Source organism: Parasteatoda tepidariorum, chromosome 8 (genome assembly GCF_982258835.1).
Source record: "Parasteatoda tepidariorum strain Cologne lab strain chromosome 8, Ptep-v5.0, whole genome shotgun sequence".
NCBI classification, from domain to species: Eukaryota; Metazoa; Arthropoda; class Arachnida; order Araneae; family Theridiidae; genus Parasteatoda; species Parasteatoda tepidariorum.
This window is the reverse complement of record NC_141762.1, coordinates 3,892,076-3,912,508: the sequence shown is the minus strand read 5'-3', so window position 1 is coordinate 3,912,508 and position 20,433 is coordinate 3,892,076. Positions and strand designations below refer to the sequence as shown.

At 32.3% G+C, this 20,433-nt stretch overlaps 1 protein-coding gene across 4 annotated transcripts; it reads right to left on the bottom strand.

The window, feature by feature from the left end:
* Positions 1-73: 73 nt before the first annotated feature.
* On the bottom strand, positions 74-13,721 carry LOC107448417 (sn-1-specific diacylglycerol lipase ABHD11). Of its 4 annotated transcripts, none has more exons than XM_043049168.3 (6): positions 13,544-13,721; positions 6,062-6,215; positions 4,253-4,450; positions 1,900-2,085; positions 857-1,053; positions 74-318 (listed from the first exon to the last, which is right to left on the bottom strand). In XM_043049168.3, the coding sequence occupies exons 2-6, from the start codon at positions 6,125-6,127 to the stop codon at positions 180-182; spliced, it is 786 nt and encodes a 261-aa protein (XP_042905102.1). In that variant the 5' UTR covers positions 6,128-6,215; positions 13,544-13,721; the 3' UTR covers positions 74-179. The 4 variants fall into 4 exon arrangements, with proteins under 4 accessions (XP_042905102.1, XP_015919086.2, XP_071036867.1 ...); XM_016063600.4 differs by lacking the exon at positions 13,544-13,721 and adding an exon at positions 8,415-8,690; XM_071180766.2 differs by lacking the exon at positions 13,544-13,721 and adding an exon at positions 8,035-8,172.
* Positions 13,722-20,433: the final 6,712 nt, after the last annotated feature.

The following is a 20,433-nucleotide window of genomic DNA, read 5'->3' as shown; positions in this document are numbered from 1 at the left end:
GCAGCAAACATATGCGATTATTCACATATGATCCTCATATTATTCTGAACATTTAAACTAAAAAGCATCAAAATTTTAAAAGAATATACTTTAATCAATTTATACAATACATTGCAGCTTTGCTTAGTGAACAAACGTAAAACCACACAGTTACATAGAACTACTTAAATTTTAAACTTTTAGGCTGCGTTGATTTTCTCTACGACCACCTTAGCCAGTTCAGCAGGCTTGTCAGTAACAAAAACGTGTGACCATTTCTCAAATGGTACCAATTTAGCTTTTGGAAAGTGTTTCTTCATGGAATCCTTAGCATCATTTCTATAATAAAAAATAGTTATAAGTCTTCTTTAATCATTTACAAAATACATTATCACAGGACTTAAAATTAGTTATTCAGGATTACTGTAGAGCTCAAGTCTTAAAGACATGCTCGTTTTTGTCATTAAATATATGAAAACAAATTATTAGTAGATTTAAACATAGAATAGAATTTAAAATTTCTCTTATCTTTCCTACGCATTTGAAATTAATTTTATTATTTTAAAGACAAAGGCTTACTGTTTCTCCTTACTAATAACATTTCAAAAAAACTCAAACTGATGAGTTTTTGCTTTGAGTTTTATACTTTCATAGCCTTTTGAATAGCTTGCTTCAGCATAAAACAAACTCTTAGATAAACTACTAGTCTGCATTAAAGCATGCAGACATTTAGCTAGACTATTTGTATAATATAAATTCTAGCTATATTTTTATAGAATTAAAACCATGATTATGCTCCCTTAAATTCTGTTTCTGCACAACTTTCAAAACAAATTTCATATTTGGAATAAACAAATTATAAAACTATCAAACTTACACTCCATAGTGAGATTTGGTGCCATAAAGGAAATAAGTAGGTCCCTCATACACTCCCTGGTAGTCTTCTTGGTGCTTCTCAAGGTCCTTAAGAGCTTTAACAAGAGCATTTGTGCTGTAGCATGCGTCCCAAGACTTTTCCGATCCCTTGTATTCAAACTTTCCTGTCAGGTAAGATGCCTTCTCATTATCCTCTTTCTGTAAATAAATAATTCCAAAACAAAACTAAAAATGAAGAAAATCATTCACTGCAAACAGATTTGGACTAAAAGAGGAGGTAAAAAAGATCAAAAGCTGCATACGAGTACCTTACCAAAGTATCTCTCTGAAACAGAAATCTAAAAACAGTTGCTCAAAAGCACTCTTTCAGAACAAAATGTTAAGCAGTTAAATGGAATTCCTTTTAATAAAAATTGCTACGATCAATTTTATGCTACGATTCTGATTCTACGATCAATTTTCGTATTTTTACTCTAAACTAATAAAATAACCAAGAATTTTAATAGACAATTTGAATATTTTTAGTCTTTTGTTAAATATTTTTATTTGCATTGTTGTCTGCTTTATAGTAAAGTTTTCAACTAGCAATTGAAAATTTATTGCAGTGTTCAATAGTTTATGCCTAAATTCAGGTTTTGAGAACTAAAAACCAGATTTGAAATTTTTCTGAAGTTGAAGTTACTTTACAAGAAACAGCTTAAAACTGTGTTCCAGCACTTTGAAAAAAGAATGTTAATAGAATTTGAAATAAAATAAGCAAATAGTTAACGTGCGTTTAACAATTTAAAAGTAAATATTAATGCGTTCTCATTTTATTATAATCTGATATGTTCACGACATTTTGGACACTTTTAAAGGTCTAATCAAGTAAATAAATTCAGAAAAAATTAGAGATTTTAATTCCCTAAAAAGCAAACCATATGCAAAAAAATAACGTTGATTGCTAAAGTTTAACATATTTCCTAAATAAAATGTAGTCTATGGTTTCACCAATTAATTTCTCCCTTTGTGCAGAAAAAATTAAAAGTATAGAATTAAACCTACCATCCACTGTTCCAGTTTTCCATATAGACTCTCCACACTCAATTTTGTGACATCCTCTTTTGGGGTACCTTCAAGAAGTTCTTGGTTGCAATTTGTCCACGTAGTCACGAACTCGAAACTAATGAGTTCGTTAGATACTGGCTTTGCATACATTTCTACAATAAATACCATCTCAAATTTAGCAGGCTAAAAAGAAACAAAGTTTAGCATTACTACATTTAGATTTTAAATACCTTAAAATGCTTTATTAGCTTGTTCCAAATTTATTTTAGGAAATTTTCTACGTTTAATGCTTTTAAAAATGAAACTTCACTTAACTTGATGTGGAATAAAGTTTGATCCAATACATCTGGTGAAAATGAACTCGTTTTATCAAGTTGTCGCACTTTTAACTTAACGATCGTGCTCAGACTTTGAAGATCATTGATAAAAATTTTTAAATATCTAGAACAGCCCGGTTTCAAACAGCTCTATCTCATTGTTTTTTACCCCAAAATATCGATATTTGACAAATTGATATGCTTTCGAAATATACATTCTAACATTTGAAGTCTTATTAAAAGTGAAGATTTTTCAAATTCAGGTAATCTAAATGTTTAAAACGCGTTTAACCCAAGTACAGATTCTGTAAACTATGAAAGAGAAATAATTATTCTTTGAGGAACTGTTTAAACCAATAAAAAATCAAAAAGGAAATTATCCTAATCGATATCAATTAAGTTTATTTAATTATTAAAAATTTCACTATAAATATTAAGTTCTATATCATGCAACTCATAATCTGATATTTTGGGCATCTACTCGAGCGCGAGCTTATAAAAGTGAGTCTTTGAGGGAAATAGTCTACAACGGATATTTAATATTTTACGCGTAAAAGTAGTTAAATTTGCAATAAATTATAATTCAAAAAATTCCAGTTCATAAGTATAACCCTTTCATCATATCAATTTAAATTTTATTCCTGTGGCCGATATAGCTGCTAGTATGGAGCTTTTCCAACAAGTTTAAAAATTCTGTACATTTTCTACATACCCATATAATATGAAGTTTAAATCAAGTTAAGTGAGGTTTTGCGCACCAAAAGTGTAACGTTAAGCTGAATAAACAAAGCAACGGATATACAGAGATTATAGAGAACAACATAGTATTAATTTGCATACACTGATGCTTTTGAACACAGTTTGCTAATTTGCTTATTAAATTTGAGAGGCACGATTAATCAGTTTCCTTAATTCTGAAATACTTGGGGAATAGTTTATTTTGAAAGGAACTAACTAATAAACGAAGCTTTTATCACGTATGACTATGATAGAAGTAATTTATTTGCTAAAATATCCTGCATGGTTGCATGGATTTGTTAAAATAAAAGTTTCATTTTTATAAAAAATTACAATCCCAACCTCTCAGACCATTGCTCACATCAGTGTAACAGACCACGCTACTTGTATCACTCACCGAGAGGTTTAGTGATAAATGCCTGGAAGTCAAAGTAGATCGAGTTTCTATAGTTTGAATAAATTTATATAAATTGCTGTTTCCTAAATTTTAATATTATTGATAATCCATACAATTCTTTTATACTTAGAAACTAAAATACTTAAAAGTAGCATTAGTGTGCAAGTATTTAAGACTCTTGTTAAAAGCTAAATTTTATGGTTTTTAACCTAGTGATTCTATAAATCTCGGTTTAACAAAATGGCAATTTGAATTTATTCATTCAAGGAAGTTTTTAAATAAAATTAGAATTTACTCATTCTAAAATATAAGCACTTTTTAAACTAGACACTTTAAAAGGCTTCAGATATTCTAGATGGACTATTTTACTTCCGGCAAATACCAGGATAAGTATTTTCGCAATGAGAAGAGACTAGTATATGCTACAGTATGTTAAATATGGCATTCATAATGGGAAAGAACAAGTTTAAATGTTATTAAAATACCCACTGGATCAAAACCAGGTTGGCTGCTGTTTAATGGGCAACGCATATATAAATATTCAAATGCAAATCTTAGTTCGAAAAAGTGATAGGGCAAAGCTTTGAACACACTTGCCTGAAAGATTCTTGCAAATAGAATCTAGATCACTGGGCCATGTTTAAACTGCATTAAATATTCAAAATAAGAAATTTAAACATTTTAAAATCAGACTTTTGCAACAATTCAGACCGAATGATTAAATGGCTAATTAGGAATTATCTGCCAATAATGCAACGGGAAATATAATAAAAAGTTAAGATTTAATAAATTCTTCTTTTAAACCTAATTAATGCACGCTCGTGTAAGACTGATCAAAAAGTTAATATTAGCCACTTGTTGTCTAATATAAATTATATACTATAAAAATTAAATATACCTTTTTCAGAGCAGCTCTAATGGTAGTTATTCCACCCATATCGTGACCTACTAAAATTAATTGTTTTGGATGTTCTGGCATTTCAGTTTTAATTTGATCCATCATTAGAAAAAGGTCGTCAACATTAAAGCTGAAACTAAAGTTAGACTCGTCGGCATGTGTTGTCTCATCGTGATTCCTGGCATCATAAGTATAAACCTGAAAGGCAGAACATTAATTATGATCAAGCAGTATCTCTGCAGAAATTTATCTGCTTTCTGAATTATTAGCGAAAATGGGGAAATAACAAGTTTTAAAAGTAATGTGCTTTGATATAAAATCCCGCATTCTAAAACTGCAATCCTCATTTAATTATAGTAAAAAAATAACAGTCAAATAAATAGTAAAATTATAAATTTAATATTTCTGCTCTTAAACAAGAGATAAATGAAAAACCCAATTTGTATTTTGTTAACGGAACCTTCCATTAACAGAATATGATGCATTTTAATAGTTATACATTTAGAAGCATTTCCAGAAACTGTATCTAAGAATCTAAAACGGTTGAGGTTGATTAATTTCAGAAAATACATTCATTAAAATATTAAATGCAAAACTTGGATTTTTAAGGGATATCAACTAGGACTTTTAATATGTAAAGCTTCATTCACAGAATGGTTTTTTCAATTTTATTTTGATACAGTCTTTAGTCTTCATTAAAGCAGGTCTTATAATGCATTTTATCAAATAGTATTTTGAAGAACTAACGCTATAATTTACAAATTATGAAGCTCAAAAAATTATTTAAAAACTGAACTTTAAAGACCAGAAAAATTTGCTTAGACTGAATTTACTTTGTGAGTTTAGGAAAATTACAAATTCAGGGAAATTACAAAAGTAAAGTAATTTTAACTTAAAATTAGTGATCTACGCACCTAAACGGCTACTGGTGTAGCTGTACTTCAAATCTTTGACGAATAAATAGTTCCTTTGGACTATTTAGTATGATTGCTATTTAGCATTCAAAGGCCCAAAAATATTGTTTTCGTAACCAATTGATTTAAGGAAATTTTTCAGCTATTAAGTGTCTATGTAAACAGCAAAGTTTGTGAACAATCCTAATCTGAACTACCATTTGTGATTACAGCGTATAGTTAATAATTATAGAAAGTAAAAATATCTAGCAACTTTTATAATTATAGATTCATAAAGATAAACAACCTATTAAAGCAATCTTAAAATTTTTTTACTCTGCTAAGTAATAAAACCGACGCTAAACTGAAGGTTTAGACACTAAACTGTTAATCTGATATTAAACCATAATCAGAAATTAGTACAACGTAAGCTTTAGCGTTGAGAACATAATTTACACACTGATTTAGACAATATTTGCGATAAAACTTTATATTCAGATCAATTACTTGCGTTACTTTAGTAACAACGTTCTCTATAAGTTGGAATTAGATCTTCAAAAAAACTTATAAATTTTGAAACAAGACAATGTACTAATATTCAAATTGAAACTAATCGAAATTTGCTTTGCTACCGATATCACGCATGGTTAAGCATTTGGCTGTTATAATTCTCGATTAATAAGCAAATATCTGATATTTACGGTTCAAAGCACACTACATTAGTTTATTTTTTATTAGTTAGAAATTTTTCATTAATATGCATGTTATTTTTTGCTATCTGTTCGTTTGGTTTATTAAAATTTATTCATTTATAGCGAGTAGCTGGTTCTCAAATCATTAATTTGATCTTTCATGCAATACTTTTATAGATCTAAATAGCAGCGAAGACTGCAAACATCTAAAATTTGTTACTTACTCGTCTTCCTGTGTTATTGGCCACAGTCAGAGGAATATCACCCAATATTTTCTTGGAGCAGAGCATAGCATGTAGAAAAATTATAGGATTCTTCTTATCCTTTACTTCACCAGTTGAATCAACATATTCGAAGCTTATGGAGACTGCCTTAGATCTACAGAAGTTGATCACATTTAAAATCACGAGCACAAAGAATCATCAAGATTCTCCATAAGTTTCAATACATAAAGTAAAATGATTCAGGATATTCTAAACGAGATTTTTATTAAGAGCAACTAAAATAAATATAGAATAAAAGCATTAGGTGAAGCAGTCAAATTTAAGCGATCATCGTATTATTAGCTAAAGGTTTAACATTAACACATTAGAATGAAGAATCAATTAACATTAGAAACAAAACGTTATTGTATACCTAGAAAGATAGCGGGAGCCCAGTCTCCACCTTCACAGATAGTGTAGAACAATCAAGCAAGGAAAATATAATCTTAATTCTTATAATCTTAGAATATATTATAAATACATTATACTTAATTGTGAAATTTTTATGGTATTTTACTAGATTTAGTTAAAGAGCATAGCATGCAGGCTTATTAGATTTTATTTTTAAAAGACTATATTTAGTTTATTTTACTAGATTTAGTTAAAACATTTAAACGGAACACTTTTTTACAACTATACTCATACATTGGTTAAGATAATTTAGTTGCTATCTCTACAAATAAGAATTATAGATATGAAATAATCTTGTTGAATGAAACTGGGGTACCTTATATACACCAAAGGGTATATAATACCGAAAACTATCTAGGGATAAGGAATACCTACCAAACTACCCGAAGAACCAAACTGGCCTCTCTCACATATTAGGTGTAAGGTTATATATACGAGTTTCTGTAAGGCAAACACTCGATTGATTACATAAGCACTTAATAGTCTCTTTTTATAATTTGTTCCAATTTACTTTATTAAGTCATTTTTTGAATTACAAAGCAACTAAAAATGAGAGGGGCAAAGTGGTAAGGTGCATTTGTACACCGGCACTCTTATGAAATTTTCCCCAAGCAATAACCGCTGTTACAACATTTAGGTTGACTATTGTTTCCCTGAATAATTGAAATCCGCATTCATTAAAATCCTCTTAATAAATAAATAGTATGAAGCTTACAACTCGTACTTCGGCATGTTTCAAATATGCCTAAAACCAAAATCTCCATTGTAGAAAAAAAAATTGAAATATTTAAGACTAAAAAGTTTGCGGAAACAGACTGAAGCAGTCTAATTTATTCTTTTAGCAATTTCAAACTATACTAGATTCCAAATAACTGCAACTACTCAGCTATGCTTAAGTCAGTGTTACCTGGCTTTTTAACAGTGCACAGATGCACAGTCTAAACGCAAACAGCAAATTACTGCAAACTGTTTGACACCACAAAATGACGACGTAGATTACGATCATAATGCAAAATGTTGTTCGCAAGGAAGAAACTCTTAATCTTCATTTATGTTCTTTACTTTCAACTTACTTGAGCATGGACGAGAGGATTGGTTTAAGAATATCATGATTGAGGTCACCCCCCGGTTTCTATTCACTAATAAAAGGTTCTAACCGGCTGAAGTATTGAACAAATTTGCTAAACCTAATGTTATCTGTTAAATCCAATTGTCATGTTGATTTTGAATTACTCTATTCTTAAATAATCGAACGAATTATTAGTCTTAAAAAATTGTTGAGTTGTTAAAATCTTTATACAAAAAACAATTATGATTTGTAACTATTACATTAAGCTGAGTATTCAATCAGCACTAAAAATCATTTCAACGACTTAAAAAAACGCAAGAAACAAGCAGATCTTTTAAAAAATTAATCAAATTCAAATTTAGATTATTTTTGATAGCCCAACTGCAATTGTACCTCAATGAATCAAGTTTCAATAATAGAAATTGAGATCACAAGTAACTTGAAAACCACTTACCATAAATTAGAATTAAACTTTAAAACTTTTCAAAAAGATCCACTTCAAAATTATCTCAACAAAAAAATTGCGCTAAAAAGCTTTTTATATGAATTACGAGTTTTTATTGAGTTATGAACGATTAAAAAAAAATTAGAACAAAAATGATGTCCAAGTACTGAAAATAAAGGCTTCAAAATAAAAAAGTCTCAACAGTTACATAAATTATTAAAGAGAAAATAGAATTTTTAAATTTCTGAAGGGAAAAAGTATTTATATTTAAAATCTATTAAAATTTCTCATAAATATAAAGCCAATAGCTTGAAAACAACAGCAAGTACATACATTAATAAAAATTCAGATAATTCAAGAAGAATTGAAATAATAATACTGATTCTTACGCTTCCATTTTTAACACTCTTGCCCGTCCACTCAATACAGCTACAAGTAGAATTCTTAAACTGCGATAATCATCATCATCATCATCGTAATATAACTGGGCGCCTGGGGCCGTTAGCGGCCTTTTTCCCATTCATCTTGTATTTAATCTTTAAGGTGGTTCTTTCTGGTAATTGGAATAAAAGGAAATCAAATATTTTGTATTTTAGTTAAAATTATGTCACTACAAAAATGAGCTGCAATCGGCCTGAGGTTTATGTCTTCTCTTAAGTTTTCGAAAGTAAAAATTTCGTTGAATCGTGCGGTGTTACAATATATGGTCTTTTCAAAAAATCTGAAGTTTTGCTTTGCAATGTGATGATCTAAAAAATCTATGTTGAGGTCGCTATGTATGTTTTTATTGCGGATAAACTATCTTGCTTTTGTTATTTTCCTGAGGATTTTGTTCTGGCATATTTTGAGTTTTTTAAGGAGTGATGTAGAGATGTTGCACCAAGCTGGAGATGCATAAGTCAGGATGGGACGGATCATCGAGATGTAAAGTAAACGTTTAAGTCTGAGTTCCGTTTTAGGGTTCTGAAGAAGGATTTGTAATCTGTGGCAGGCTGTTTGTGCTTTGTTGATGACTGTTTTGACGTGATCTTTCCAATTAAGTTTGCTGCTTATGACCAGACCAAGATATTTTGCTGTTTTGACTATGGGTATCGTTTCGTTAAAGAGTACAACTTGATTTTTGGGGAGGATCGTTTTTCTTTTATGTTGAATGATTAGTAGTTTCGATTTTTGGCCGTTTACTTCAAACTTCCAGTCTAGGCACCAGGTTTCTATTTCTGTGATCTTTTCTTGGAGTTTTTGTAAGGCAATGTTGGGATTTTTGGACTTCACGACAATTCCTGTATCATCTGCGAAAAGTGCTGTGATGCTGTTAAAGTCTTGTCTGTCGATGGGAGAGTCGTAGGTAAATAATATAAATAGTATGGACCCAAGGATGCTTCCTTGAGGTACTCCTGTTGTTATTTTTCTGTTTGTTGATTTCATATTTTTAAAATTAACTTGAAAGGTTCTATTATGTAAGTAGGCCTGTATTATTTTAATGATACCAGTTGGGAATTTCAGTTGTATAAGCTTGAAGATGAGACCCTGATGCCAAACTCGGTCGAAAGCCTTTGCAATATCTAGCATCAGTAGTGCTGAACTCTGTTTGTTATGGAGTCCACGACCAATATAGTCGACAATTCTGAGGAGCTGTTTGGTTGTGTCAAGATGCTTCCGAAAGCCATACTGCTCATCTGGTAGTGAAGTAAGGTGAGGCTTGATCCTTGTGTAGATAATTTTTTCCATGAGCTTTCCTAAGTTGCACAAAAGACTGATGGGTCTGTAACTTTCAGGTAAAGTAGGATCTTTGCTGGGTTTAAGGAAAAGTATGACGTTTGCGTTCTTCCAGGCATCAGGGAAGTAGTTTAAGGTAAAGCAAGCATTGTAGATATGAACTATTAGTTTTATATACTGTTTTGGTAGTAGCTTGATCATCTTGTTTTTGATATTATCACAGCCAGGAGCTGTTTTTATTTTTAGTTTTTTGATGTGGTTTATAACTTCTTCCGTGTTGGTCGGTTCAATTATCTCTGGAGATGAATGCATTACGTTGAATTGCTTAGCATCTTCGATAACCAAGTTGTGATTGTTCAGATTGAAATCCGGGTTTGGAGAAAATTGTTTTTCCAGAGAGTCAGCAAAAGTTTCAGCTTTATCTTGAGCTGTGAAGACATACCCGGTATCTTTATGTCAAGGTTTATCCACTTGAGGTGTGGTTTGAATTGATTTTATCATTCTCCAGACAGAATTATCCTCCGTACTGAGCGATTCAATTTTGTCTCCCCATTGTCTTCTTCTGTAATAATGGCATTTCTTGTGTATTTGCTTGTTAAGATTAATCATCTCTTCTCTGTAGTCTGGATCAGAAGTTTTTTGGTATTTCTTTCGGCACCAGTTTCTTTGTTTGATTAAAAACTTGATTTCGGATGGAAGTTTAAGGTGATTTGAAGCGAGTTTTTTTGATACAGTTGATTTATTATAGGCCGCTACTATATCATTCTGAAGAATTGAAATTTGTGTATCAATTTCTTCGGTACTCTTTAGAGCTGCAAGGTTTGGTTTCTTTAATGTGAGAATATTTTGAAAAAGATTCCAGTCGGTTCTAGTGATCTGCTTACTCGCCTGTGTTAAGGATATCCCAATCGAGATGTAGACTGGAAGGTGATCAGAAGATAATGCATTTATAACGTCAGCTGCTATGGGTGCATTCAAATTGGAAATAGCGAAATCAAGAATGTCTGGTCTTTGATTTCTCATGTTTGGTAGATATGTGGGACATAATGGCGCGATAACAGTGAGTGCGTGCTTATTCACGAGATTCTTGAGCTGTAGTCCGTTGCGGTTGGTTCTGTTGCATCCCCATGTTGTGTGTTTCGAGTTAAAATCTCCAGCTACAATTGTCTCCATGTTTGTTGGGAAAAGTTGTCTGATGTCATCGTCTGAGAGAGTATTACCTGGAGCATTGTAAATTCCAGTGATCTTGATGTTTTTGTTATCGTAGTTAAGAAAAATTTAGATTTGTTCATATCCAGCTTGGTTTGATTTGTTAAATTCGGTTGTCATTAGGCTATTCTTCGCCAGGAGGGCAACTCCCCCGCCTCTGAAATTCCTGTCACACCTGTAGGTCGTATAGTTGGCAACTTTTATGTGATGCTGTTTGTTAAGATGAGTCTCTGTGATAATCATAATATCTGGGTCATACTCAGAAATAAAGTCTTTAAGTTCGTGTATTTTGTTAAAAATTCCGTTTGCATTCCAGTTTATGATGTGAAGTGGTGCTTTACGAGAAGTGGCTTTATTCATTAGTTGTTGAGGATTTGGTTGATTTTACGGCTTCCGCTGTTGCTTTTAGTTGGCGAATTAGGTTGAATCCTTCATTGTTTTTTAAAATTTCCACAAGGTTTTTAAGTTCGTTCAGGATTGTGTGTGCTTCTTGAACCAGACTTCTGTCTTCTTGCTGGGCATTTTGAAGATCCCGAAGCTTAGCTTCTTTAAGGGTTGAAGCATATGTTGCAGTTGGAGCAGTTCTATTTCGGTAGACTTCATTATTTTGGTTATTGGAGCTGTAACTGTGTCTGGATTCAACTTGAGGATATTTAGAGCATTGTTTATAATTTGAAGGGTGGGGACCACCACAATTGGCACACTTGGCCGGAGTATCTTTGGATTTTTGGCAGGTATATGTTAAGTGCCCTTCACCGCACTTTAAGCACTTAGGAGCATGTCTGCATAAGTGTTGAACGTGGTTAAAATTCTGACATCTATGGCACTGTGTCACACCACCGCGCCCTTTGTAGTTGTCTACTGTGATTATTAAATTCATGAGTCTCGCGAGGTCGTAAATCTCCTTGTTGTGATTATTCTTTGGTAATGTCACTATAAATAAGGGCAAGTTAATTCTGCCTTTTTCAGTGAATTTTGTCATTTGGGTAACTTTAGTTGGGACAAATCCCACTTTGATGAGTTCGTTTTCAATTTCATTTGCATCGTATTCGGCAGGTATGCTTTTGAGCACGACTTTGAGTGGTTTGTCCTGTTGAAGAAGAAATGTATGATATTCGACCTTGTTGTCATCTAGGATTTTTGTGATTTTTCTATGAGCATCGTCATCTGCTACTTTTAAGTTGATTTGATCACCAAACACTTTGCCCGTAAAGTCTGAACAGTTGTTATTTTGAAGCAGTTCTTTGATTTGTTTCCAGTTGAAATTAGGGTCTTTGATGAGGATTGGTGGAATGCGTTGCTTTTTAAACTTGGGAGTTTGAAAGAAGTCACTTTCATCTTCTCGTTGTTTTTGTCATCAGTTTCAAATCGAGGTTTCTTGTTTTTGTTGAATTCTTCTTCGCCACTTTCTGCTGATGGAAGCGTATCAATAACTTTTTCAAGTTCCATAGCGTTTTCTTCATCGGTTTCCAATGAATCGCTTAGTTTATTATCGTTTAATATTTGTTTGTCTTCATTGTTGCTGGTGGCGTCATTTTTAGTTGCCGCAGTTGTATTTTGCTTGCTTTTCGTTTTCTTTTTAGTTGATATCTTGCGTTTTTTATGTGTAATCGGAAGGGTTGGGGAAATCACTGGTTCTTGTGCTTTAAACTGCGATAATACGTAGCATTAGCTGACTTTTATAATAACGAAAGACAGCAAACAACGATCAATATCCAGTGACAGTTTCAGTGTTGCAGTATTCTCGCACAGATATCGAGTTAAAGTTGAAGTTAAAATATGTGTGTGTCGAGGGCTAGCTGTGACACTGAGGTCTCCGACTGTGACACAAAATGAAAAGAGTTCAAGCTCCGAATTCACTAAAGAATCCCATGCTAAAGTTTAAGTGATAAAAAGAATAAAATATATAATTTTCGCTATTAGCGTTACTGAAAAGATCTTGACGGATAGTAATCCGTTTGATGAAAATGGAATTGTAAAAGTAACAGTAATACTATTTGGTACTCACTTTTATTTTTTCAATGAATAGTGGTAAGAAAAAACATTAAGCAGACTGAGTTGTCTCGCTGAACCAACAAAGGCTCCACAGTGTAAAAGAGTGCGTTCAAGCTCACCAAAAACCCGAATGAATATTTGTGATGACTTTCGCTAATTTATGATGAATAGTTTTAATATTGACAATGGTTAATAAGACGTTTTTTAATGAACATACACCCCTCATTTTTATACAAAATTTTTTTAAAAAAACATTGAGTGGTGAGATAGTAGCAATAAAATGAAGTATGGTTGTTTGAAGATTGTTGAAATGATTGTGTAAGGTCATAATCAAATATACTATGGTAAAATATAACGCAATAATATAGGAAATAACACGTATACCTCTAATATAGAATAATATGTATTATATAACAGGAAATATTATATATATACTTCTAGCTTTTATCCACTGTTATATTAGATATCTAAGGTATAAATATTCTTATAAGACCTTGCGTGTTCAACGAACGACTTATAATGTAAGAATCGATAGCATACATTTGAGAAGAAGAGCTCAAATTACATACAGGGCTACAGGAGAATTCGAACCTCTTACCTTTAGAGAGTTTTACCGGGGCCCTATTAGTTGTAGATATGTTGTTGTTATTGTCTAACTACACTAGGATAAACCAAGATCAATAGCCATCTTTCTTTTTTGAGAATTAAGTGAAGAGGGTGCGCTTTTCGTTTGACAAGAAAGCACTGCAATGTTGAAAGTACAGCTTATCTCTGAACCCAGCCTATAGATGGCCGTACCACTCATTTGTGACGCCACTTCCTCCGTTTAGACATAAATCTGAAGAAGAAAGAAATTTTCTCCAGATCTCTGCACCCGTGGTGCAGTTCGGTGACCGACCATTAGACTTTCGATTCCACGGAACACACATATCGCATGTACTCGGTGGATCTTAGCGGAGTCGAGATCCATCGAGATAGACCGGAGTTCGAATGCGCTATCATTATCCCTTAATCACTGGGCAATAAACACTAACCACTTGACTACTATGACCCCAGAAACTATATATATGATAAAAGCTCACAGCTTGTAGGTTATATATGATGCTGTCAAAACTTAAGCAAAAAGGTATTTGACACTAGGTATTCCAAATGAAGTGGTGAACATAGAATATTGTTGGTCACGTGAAGTTTATTCCGTAACTTTATTAAATGCTAGTTGTTGTTGTTGTTGTTGTTGTTGTTAATTTACGTCGCACTAGAGCTGCACAATGGGCTATTGGCGACGGTCTGGGAATTATCCCGGAGGATGATCCGAAGACATGCCATCACAATTTTGATCCTCTGCGGAGGGGATGGCACCCCCGCTTCGGTAGCCCGACGACCTGCGCGCGAAGTCGAGCACTTTACGGTAGCACAGTTTAACGAGGACCAATACCGCACACCCTCGGTCCCTACGCAGACTGATCCAAGTGGTCACCCACCCGCACACTGACCGTAGCCAGTGATGCTTGACTTCGGTGATCTGCTGGGAACCGTGTCTTAACGATCAGTCCACTGCGGGACTTATTAAATGCTAGGTAAAATGCGCTGTTATTCGTCAGTGACTTTGGGACCTGAACTTGCCACTTTTATTTATACTGAGCTGGTCCACAATCTCTCGAAGATCAGGACTTAAAAGAAATTTTCCAATAAATATTTATGTATAACTAAACTAAAATGATGACCAATTTTCTACAGATCCCTGCAGCTTATGGGTACTGCTCAACGATTGACCACAGGTCTTTCGAATGCACAGATTTCACTAATACTTATACCGCATGTACTTATGGGTCTGAGCACAGTCGAGAATCGAACGCCGGTACCTCCGGGCCGGAGTTTCACTTGGCTACCATGATCCCGGAACCGCTAAGCAACTATCACTGACCACTTTACTACCATGACCCCTGGAACTATATACGTATATGACAAAAGTTCATAACTTGTAGGTGACACATGATGCTAGCAAAACGTAAGCGAAATGATATTTAACTCTATGTATGCCAATTAAAGTAGTAAGCGTAAATTATGGTTGTCCGCGTGAAGTTTATACGATAACTTAATAAATTGCTTGGTTAAAAGCGCTGTTAGTTGTCAGTGACTTTGGGACACTTTCATTACGCTGAACTGGAACCTAGTCTCTCGAAAACCTGGCTTTTAAATATATTTTCAAATTAAGATTGAGTTCCTCAGTGGAATGACTGTAAAGACACTGTTCCTAGTAGAACACCGAGGTCAAGCATTACTGGCTGAGGTCAGTGAGCGGGTGAGAATGAGGCTGAGTGGTATCGGTTCTCGTTAAACTGTTCGGTTAAGTGCTCGATCATCCCCTCTGCAGAGGATCAAAACAGCGATGGTATGTCTTCGGAACATATCCAGGGATGTTTCCCAGACCGTCGCCACTAGCTTAAACAACTGAGTATAAAATGTGATGAAAATAAACTAAAACTAGAATTTTGAAGTATCCTTAAGTGAATTTTAAAATAGATGTGAATTGACCTAGACTTGGAGAAAAATAATTTTGTGAAAGAAACTTTATGAACAGTAAATTTGCTGCTAAAATTAAAAATCAACTGTGCAAATGTAACAATAAAAGAAAGACAGAATACTGCACAAAGGGATATAAAAAAGGAGAAACGTGAGCTTTTACATAGGGCGGTTTTTCTTCTTATATATAGGGACTTTTTAAGAGCGGATAATTATTTAAATTACTTTTAAAGGATTTATTATATTTTGATTAAATACTTTTCATAACAGCGAATGGAGAAGCTCAAAAATTTCAAGTATATTCGAACTCCATCGGTGAAAAACCAAACCTTGATTTTGAACCTGATTCTAAAATTTTGATCTAGAGAGTTGTTGTCGTAGTTCATTTACGTTGCACTAGAGCTGAGCAATGGGCTATTGGCGACGGTCTGAAAACATTCCTAAGGATGATCCGAATACTTGCCGTCATAATTTTGATCCTCTGCAGAGGGAATGCCCTTCCCCGCTTCGGTAGTCCAATGGCCTGCAAGTGAAGTTGGGCCCTTTGCGGTTGAACAGTTTAACGAGGACTAATATCGCTCACCCTCGGTCCTTACGCTGACTGATACAAGTGGTCACCCACCCGCACACTGACCGCAGCCAGTGATGCTTGACTTCAGTAATCTGCTGGAAACCATGCCTTAACGATCAATCCACTGCGGAACCTTTGATCCAGAGAATTAAAAGTTAGTTAGTTTGCTTACAAAAGGTATCCTGTAATTCCCATACTTAAAAATACGCTTCTTGAATCCTTAATAAAAAAGAAAGAAAATTATGCTCAATAATGGCTAAAATGAATATTAAGGATGAGAATATCAGGTTCAGTACAGTGAGGTATTGTCCTTTCCACCAAACGTTCCAAAGTTTGCTGGTAGTGGGTTCGAGTCATCCTATAACGTCGGCTTGTATCTTTTTAAAAGTTGAGATTCTGTAAAAAATTGGCTTTGGAATGTAGTGTAAACCAAAAATATATGAAATTCAAATATAAATAAAACTTAAAAAAAAAAAAAAACATTTGAGCATTCTCTAAAGAGTAAATATTTTTTTATTTCATAATCTAATATTATAAACAAAGTTTCGTCGAAATTTAGTTTATATGATGTAAAATTAAAGTAGGACACATTATATCCACATTAATATAAATGATGATCTTCAAAAGTTTATTTGTTGGTAGACGATTTTCTTACTTGGAATTTCATTTCAATACCTAAGCGTTATTTATTTTTTTTTATCAATTTTTCATAGGATATCAAAATACCAACTTTTAAAGCAAAAAAAACCTTTACCACCTTTTACAGCAAAAAAGCACTTAATTTTTTTTATCAAATGCTTGAGTACCAGAAATTTGTATAAAAACATTAACGCCAATAAACTGAGTTAGTTTTCTCCGCAAATCAGTTTCAGATCATCTCTCCCTTAGATAGCGGCAGTACTTAATAAAAGGTCTGAGATCTTTTCATTGTTTAAGACTTTAAGCTAAATGTGGAAAGCTGATTTAGAAAAAAAAAGCTTATATGTCATAATGACCATGTGTTGGCAGGGCTAAAGAGAATCGAAGGGCTAGTTCACTCCGCTCTTAGAGCTGAAGCTACGATTTCCCTCCTCATGACGTCACTGTGTCCACAGATCTCGGAGATCGCAAGCAAAGATATGATAACTTTGCACTTTTCTCTTTGTAAAAATAAGTTAGACTTTTTCTGGTTATTAGCCTTCAAACTTTACGTAATTAACACATTATTTCCGTTCATAAACATAGTTCAAAAAAAACTTTATTGGTTATTATATTAAAAAAAATACCATTTTAAACTTATAAAAATGTTTTGCTAGTTGGTGAAAATGACACGATAAATACTTTATTTTAAAAAGTTCAGTTTTAACTTTAACTATTAAGAAAAATGAAGGCATATATCGACACTATTTTTATCTACATATTCTTTTATAACGATAAGTTAAGTTAAATTTAGAATCCCTGATTTTAAAATGTGTCGTTAATATCAATTTGTTCATACTTAATCATTAGGAAACATCAACCTTAAACGCTAATTACTGAAGCAAAATAATAATTTAGGTTCATAATGACATCAGAAATTTTACAATTGTTTATAGACATTTAAATTTACGATGATATAATTTATAGATATTTAAATTGAAGAGAATATAATTTTTTTAAAAAAATCATAAATATTTAGAATAACTACATTAAAAAATATGTTATGAAATTAGGAGAATTTCAACTATATACTATATATTTTATATATACTTTTTATTTACATTTTAATTTTCTTTGACTTTATCCATTTTTTAATTCTTTTCACCTGCCTTTCTTTATGAAGTAACGAGGCGGTTTCTATTTAGATAATGAATTTTTATAAAAGTTCTTTACGACAGATAAACGTATTGCTGTTTAATATTAACTGTGTCATTTCGGAATCCATTCTTTACATAGTTGTTAATTTACTTTAGGGAACACGCGAAAAATTATACTTTTTCCTTTTGTTTTTGTATCAGAATTTTTGCAAGTTGCAATCGCGATAGTAGTTTTCGATAATAAATATTCGCGCATTTCGATAATAGTTTTAAATTCTTGTAAATTCACTGCAAAAACTGAGGAAAGTCATTATAGAAAATAACAAATGTCTTAGAATATCTCGCAAAAAGAAATGATCCAATATTAGTCAGAGCTAGTAAGGCCAAACGCCCCGTTCTTGAAGTAAAAGTGCGAGCTTTGCGCCAAAGTAACGTCACTAGAGTGACGTCGGAGGATCGGCGCGGCGAGAGATACTTCAAAGGAGTGAACCAGCCCTTCTATTCTCTTTAGCCCTGATGTGTTGGGGGCTGCTTTACCGATTTATCACGAAGACTAGCAGTGGTCTCCGTTACCGAAAAGCGTAGAATTTTATTAAAGCAATGAGATGACGACTATGTTTAATAATGCGTACAATATTTTTGCAATCTAAGCAATTTGTATTTTTTTATTGATCAATATTTTCGTTACCGTTAAAAAAAAACTTATCAACGTTTTTAAAAGTATCATATTCAATACTTATCATTAGGTAAATAATTTATGATTCTTTTTAAGATGGTACTGATGATTGCTATATTATAGTATTAGATTACAATAGTTTTTAATAATAATTGCTTATGCATCATTAATGATCGCGATTTTATCATAATTGATATACATCTGTGCAATGTTGATTCCAGTTGATCCGAGAAAACAGGAATCTGATGGGGTGATGTGTTGCCGAACTTTGCTGGATTCAAGAAGGAATAATTTTATTTCCTCTTTGAAGTCACTTTAGGTCTCAGACTAAAGAGAAGGGCGATAGTTGATTCTCAAAACAAACTATCCAAATCTTCACAATAGTTCACTTGAATGGTTTGATTTATTATTGCAACACATGCATATACACCCTCGTGTACACGATAGAAAGAATAACTTATTGTAACTTATTATAACTTTGGTTAACTATTTACCCGCATACTTTGTCTTCATCATTGAAGCTGTTTCTAAACACTTTAGAATCCTCTAAAAACTAATCAGAAAACGTAATGGTCGGACATACAATTAAAATTTCTTTAAAGATAATTGAAAATGAATTTAGTAATTCATACCAGCATATAAAATGTTCCTGAATTGTGGTCTAATGCTTTTAAATATTAGAAGAAATGTCAAAGTGAAAAAAATTTTAACAGATGGTTAAAAATGCTTGAAAGCAGTAAGCGTATCGAAATAGTTTTTAAAATTAATGACAGTCAACATTTTTAACATAGTATTCCAACATATTTTAGTATATCAATTGACAGTTGGAATTTGAGTTTTAGATAAGATTTATTTAAAATGATTGTAACAAATTGTATAACATTTCACTTTTAAATATGTTTTGTAATGTAAGTTTTACGACGCGTAACATTTTCTCAACACCTTTATCATTAGATTTAAAATTGAAATTTAAATCTATATTTTGCGCTTTTGATGGAAAATAAAAACTGAAAATTCACTTAAAATATTTCAAGTTTATGCATAAAATATTTCTACCTACTTAAGTGTTCATATTTATGTTTTACATTCTAAATTGTTCATTTATAAGATCGCTTAAAACTTTGATTTTTTTTCTTCTAGTTTCAAGTCAACTGCTGTGTAGCGAACGTTACAAATCTTTTGATTATAAAACATTGTACTGAACATTATGCGGAAAAATTTTAAAAACATTATGCGTTAAAAAATTTAAAAACTCTTTTGTCAAAACCTTTGTAAAAACTTTACATAATCCCAAGAGGTAAAATTCCTTGTCGTGAAGAAAATTCGTAACTATATAAAGAAAAAAAAAATAGAGATATACAGAGTTCGTTTTCACGTTTTGTTTAGATTTTATCTCCAAGTCATCCTTTTAAATTTTGCAGCGAGACATTACTTCTACGATAGTTATTTACGATGAGGTTTTTAGTTATAATACATTAATCGGGGGAAAAAGGCCTGGCAATTTATGTCACAGAAAAAGACGTTTATAAACAATATGCTATATCTTGTTTACGCCGCACTAAATTTTACAACCAAGATTTCAAACATATAGAAATTCTTAAACACTGAATCTAGTTTACTTGAGCTTGTTTAGGGCATGCTGGACAAGCTTAATTTAGAGAATGTTTAGAGGATGCTCTAATAAAAATACTAAATAAAAATAAGTTTTTAAAAATGAATAATTGCACAATACTTATTCTGAATTCTACAATTCGCTTACTACCTTGGAAATAATTAAAACTTAACTAATTTGAAGAAATATGATAATTATTTTAAAAGTATATTGCTTTCGCTGCAAGAATACCAGTTAAGGAAAAAAAATTTCACAAATTCTTAGCTTTAAAAATTTTAATAGATTAAAAAATTAAAAATTTGAGATTACACAAAACTAGAATATGCAAAAA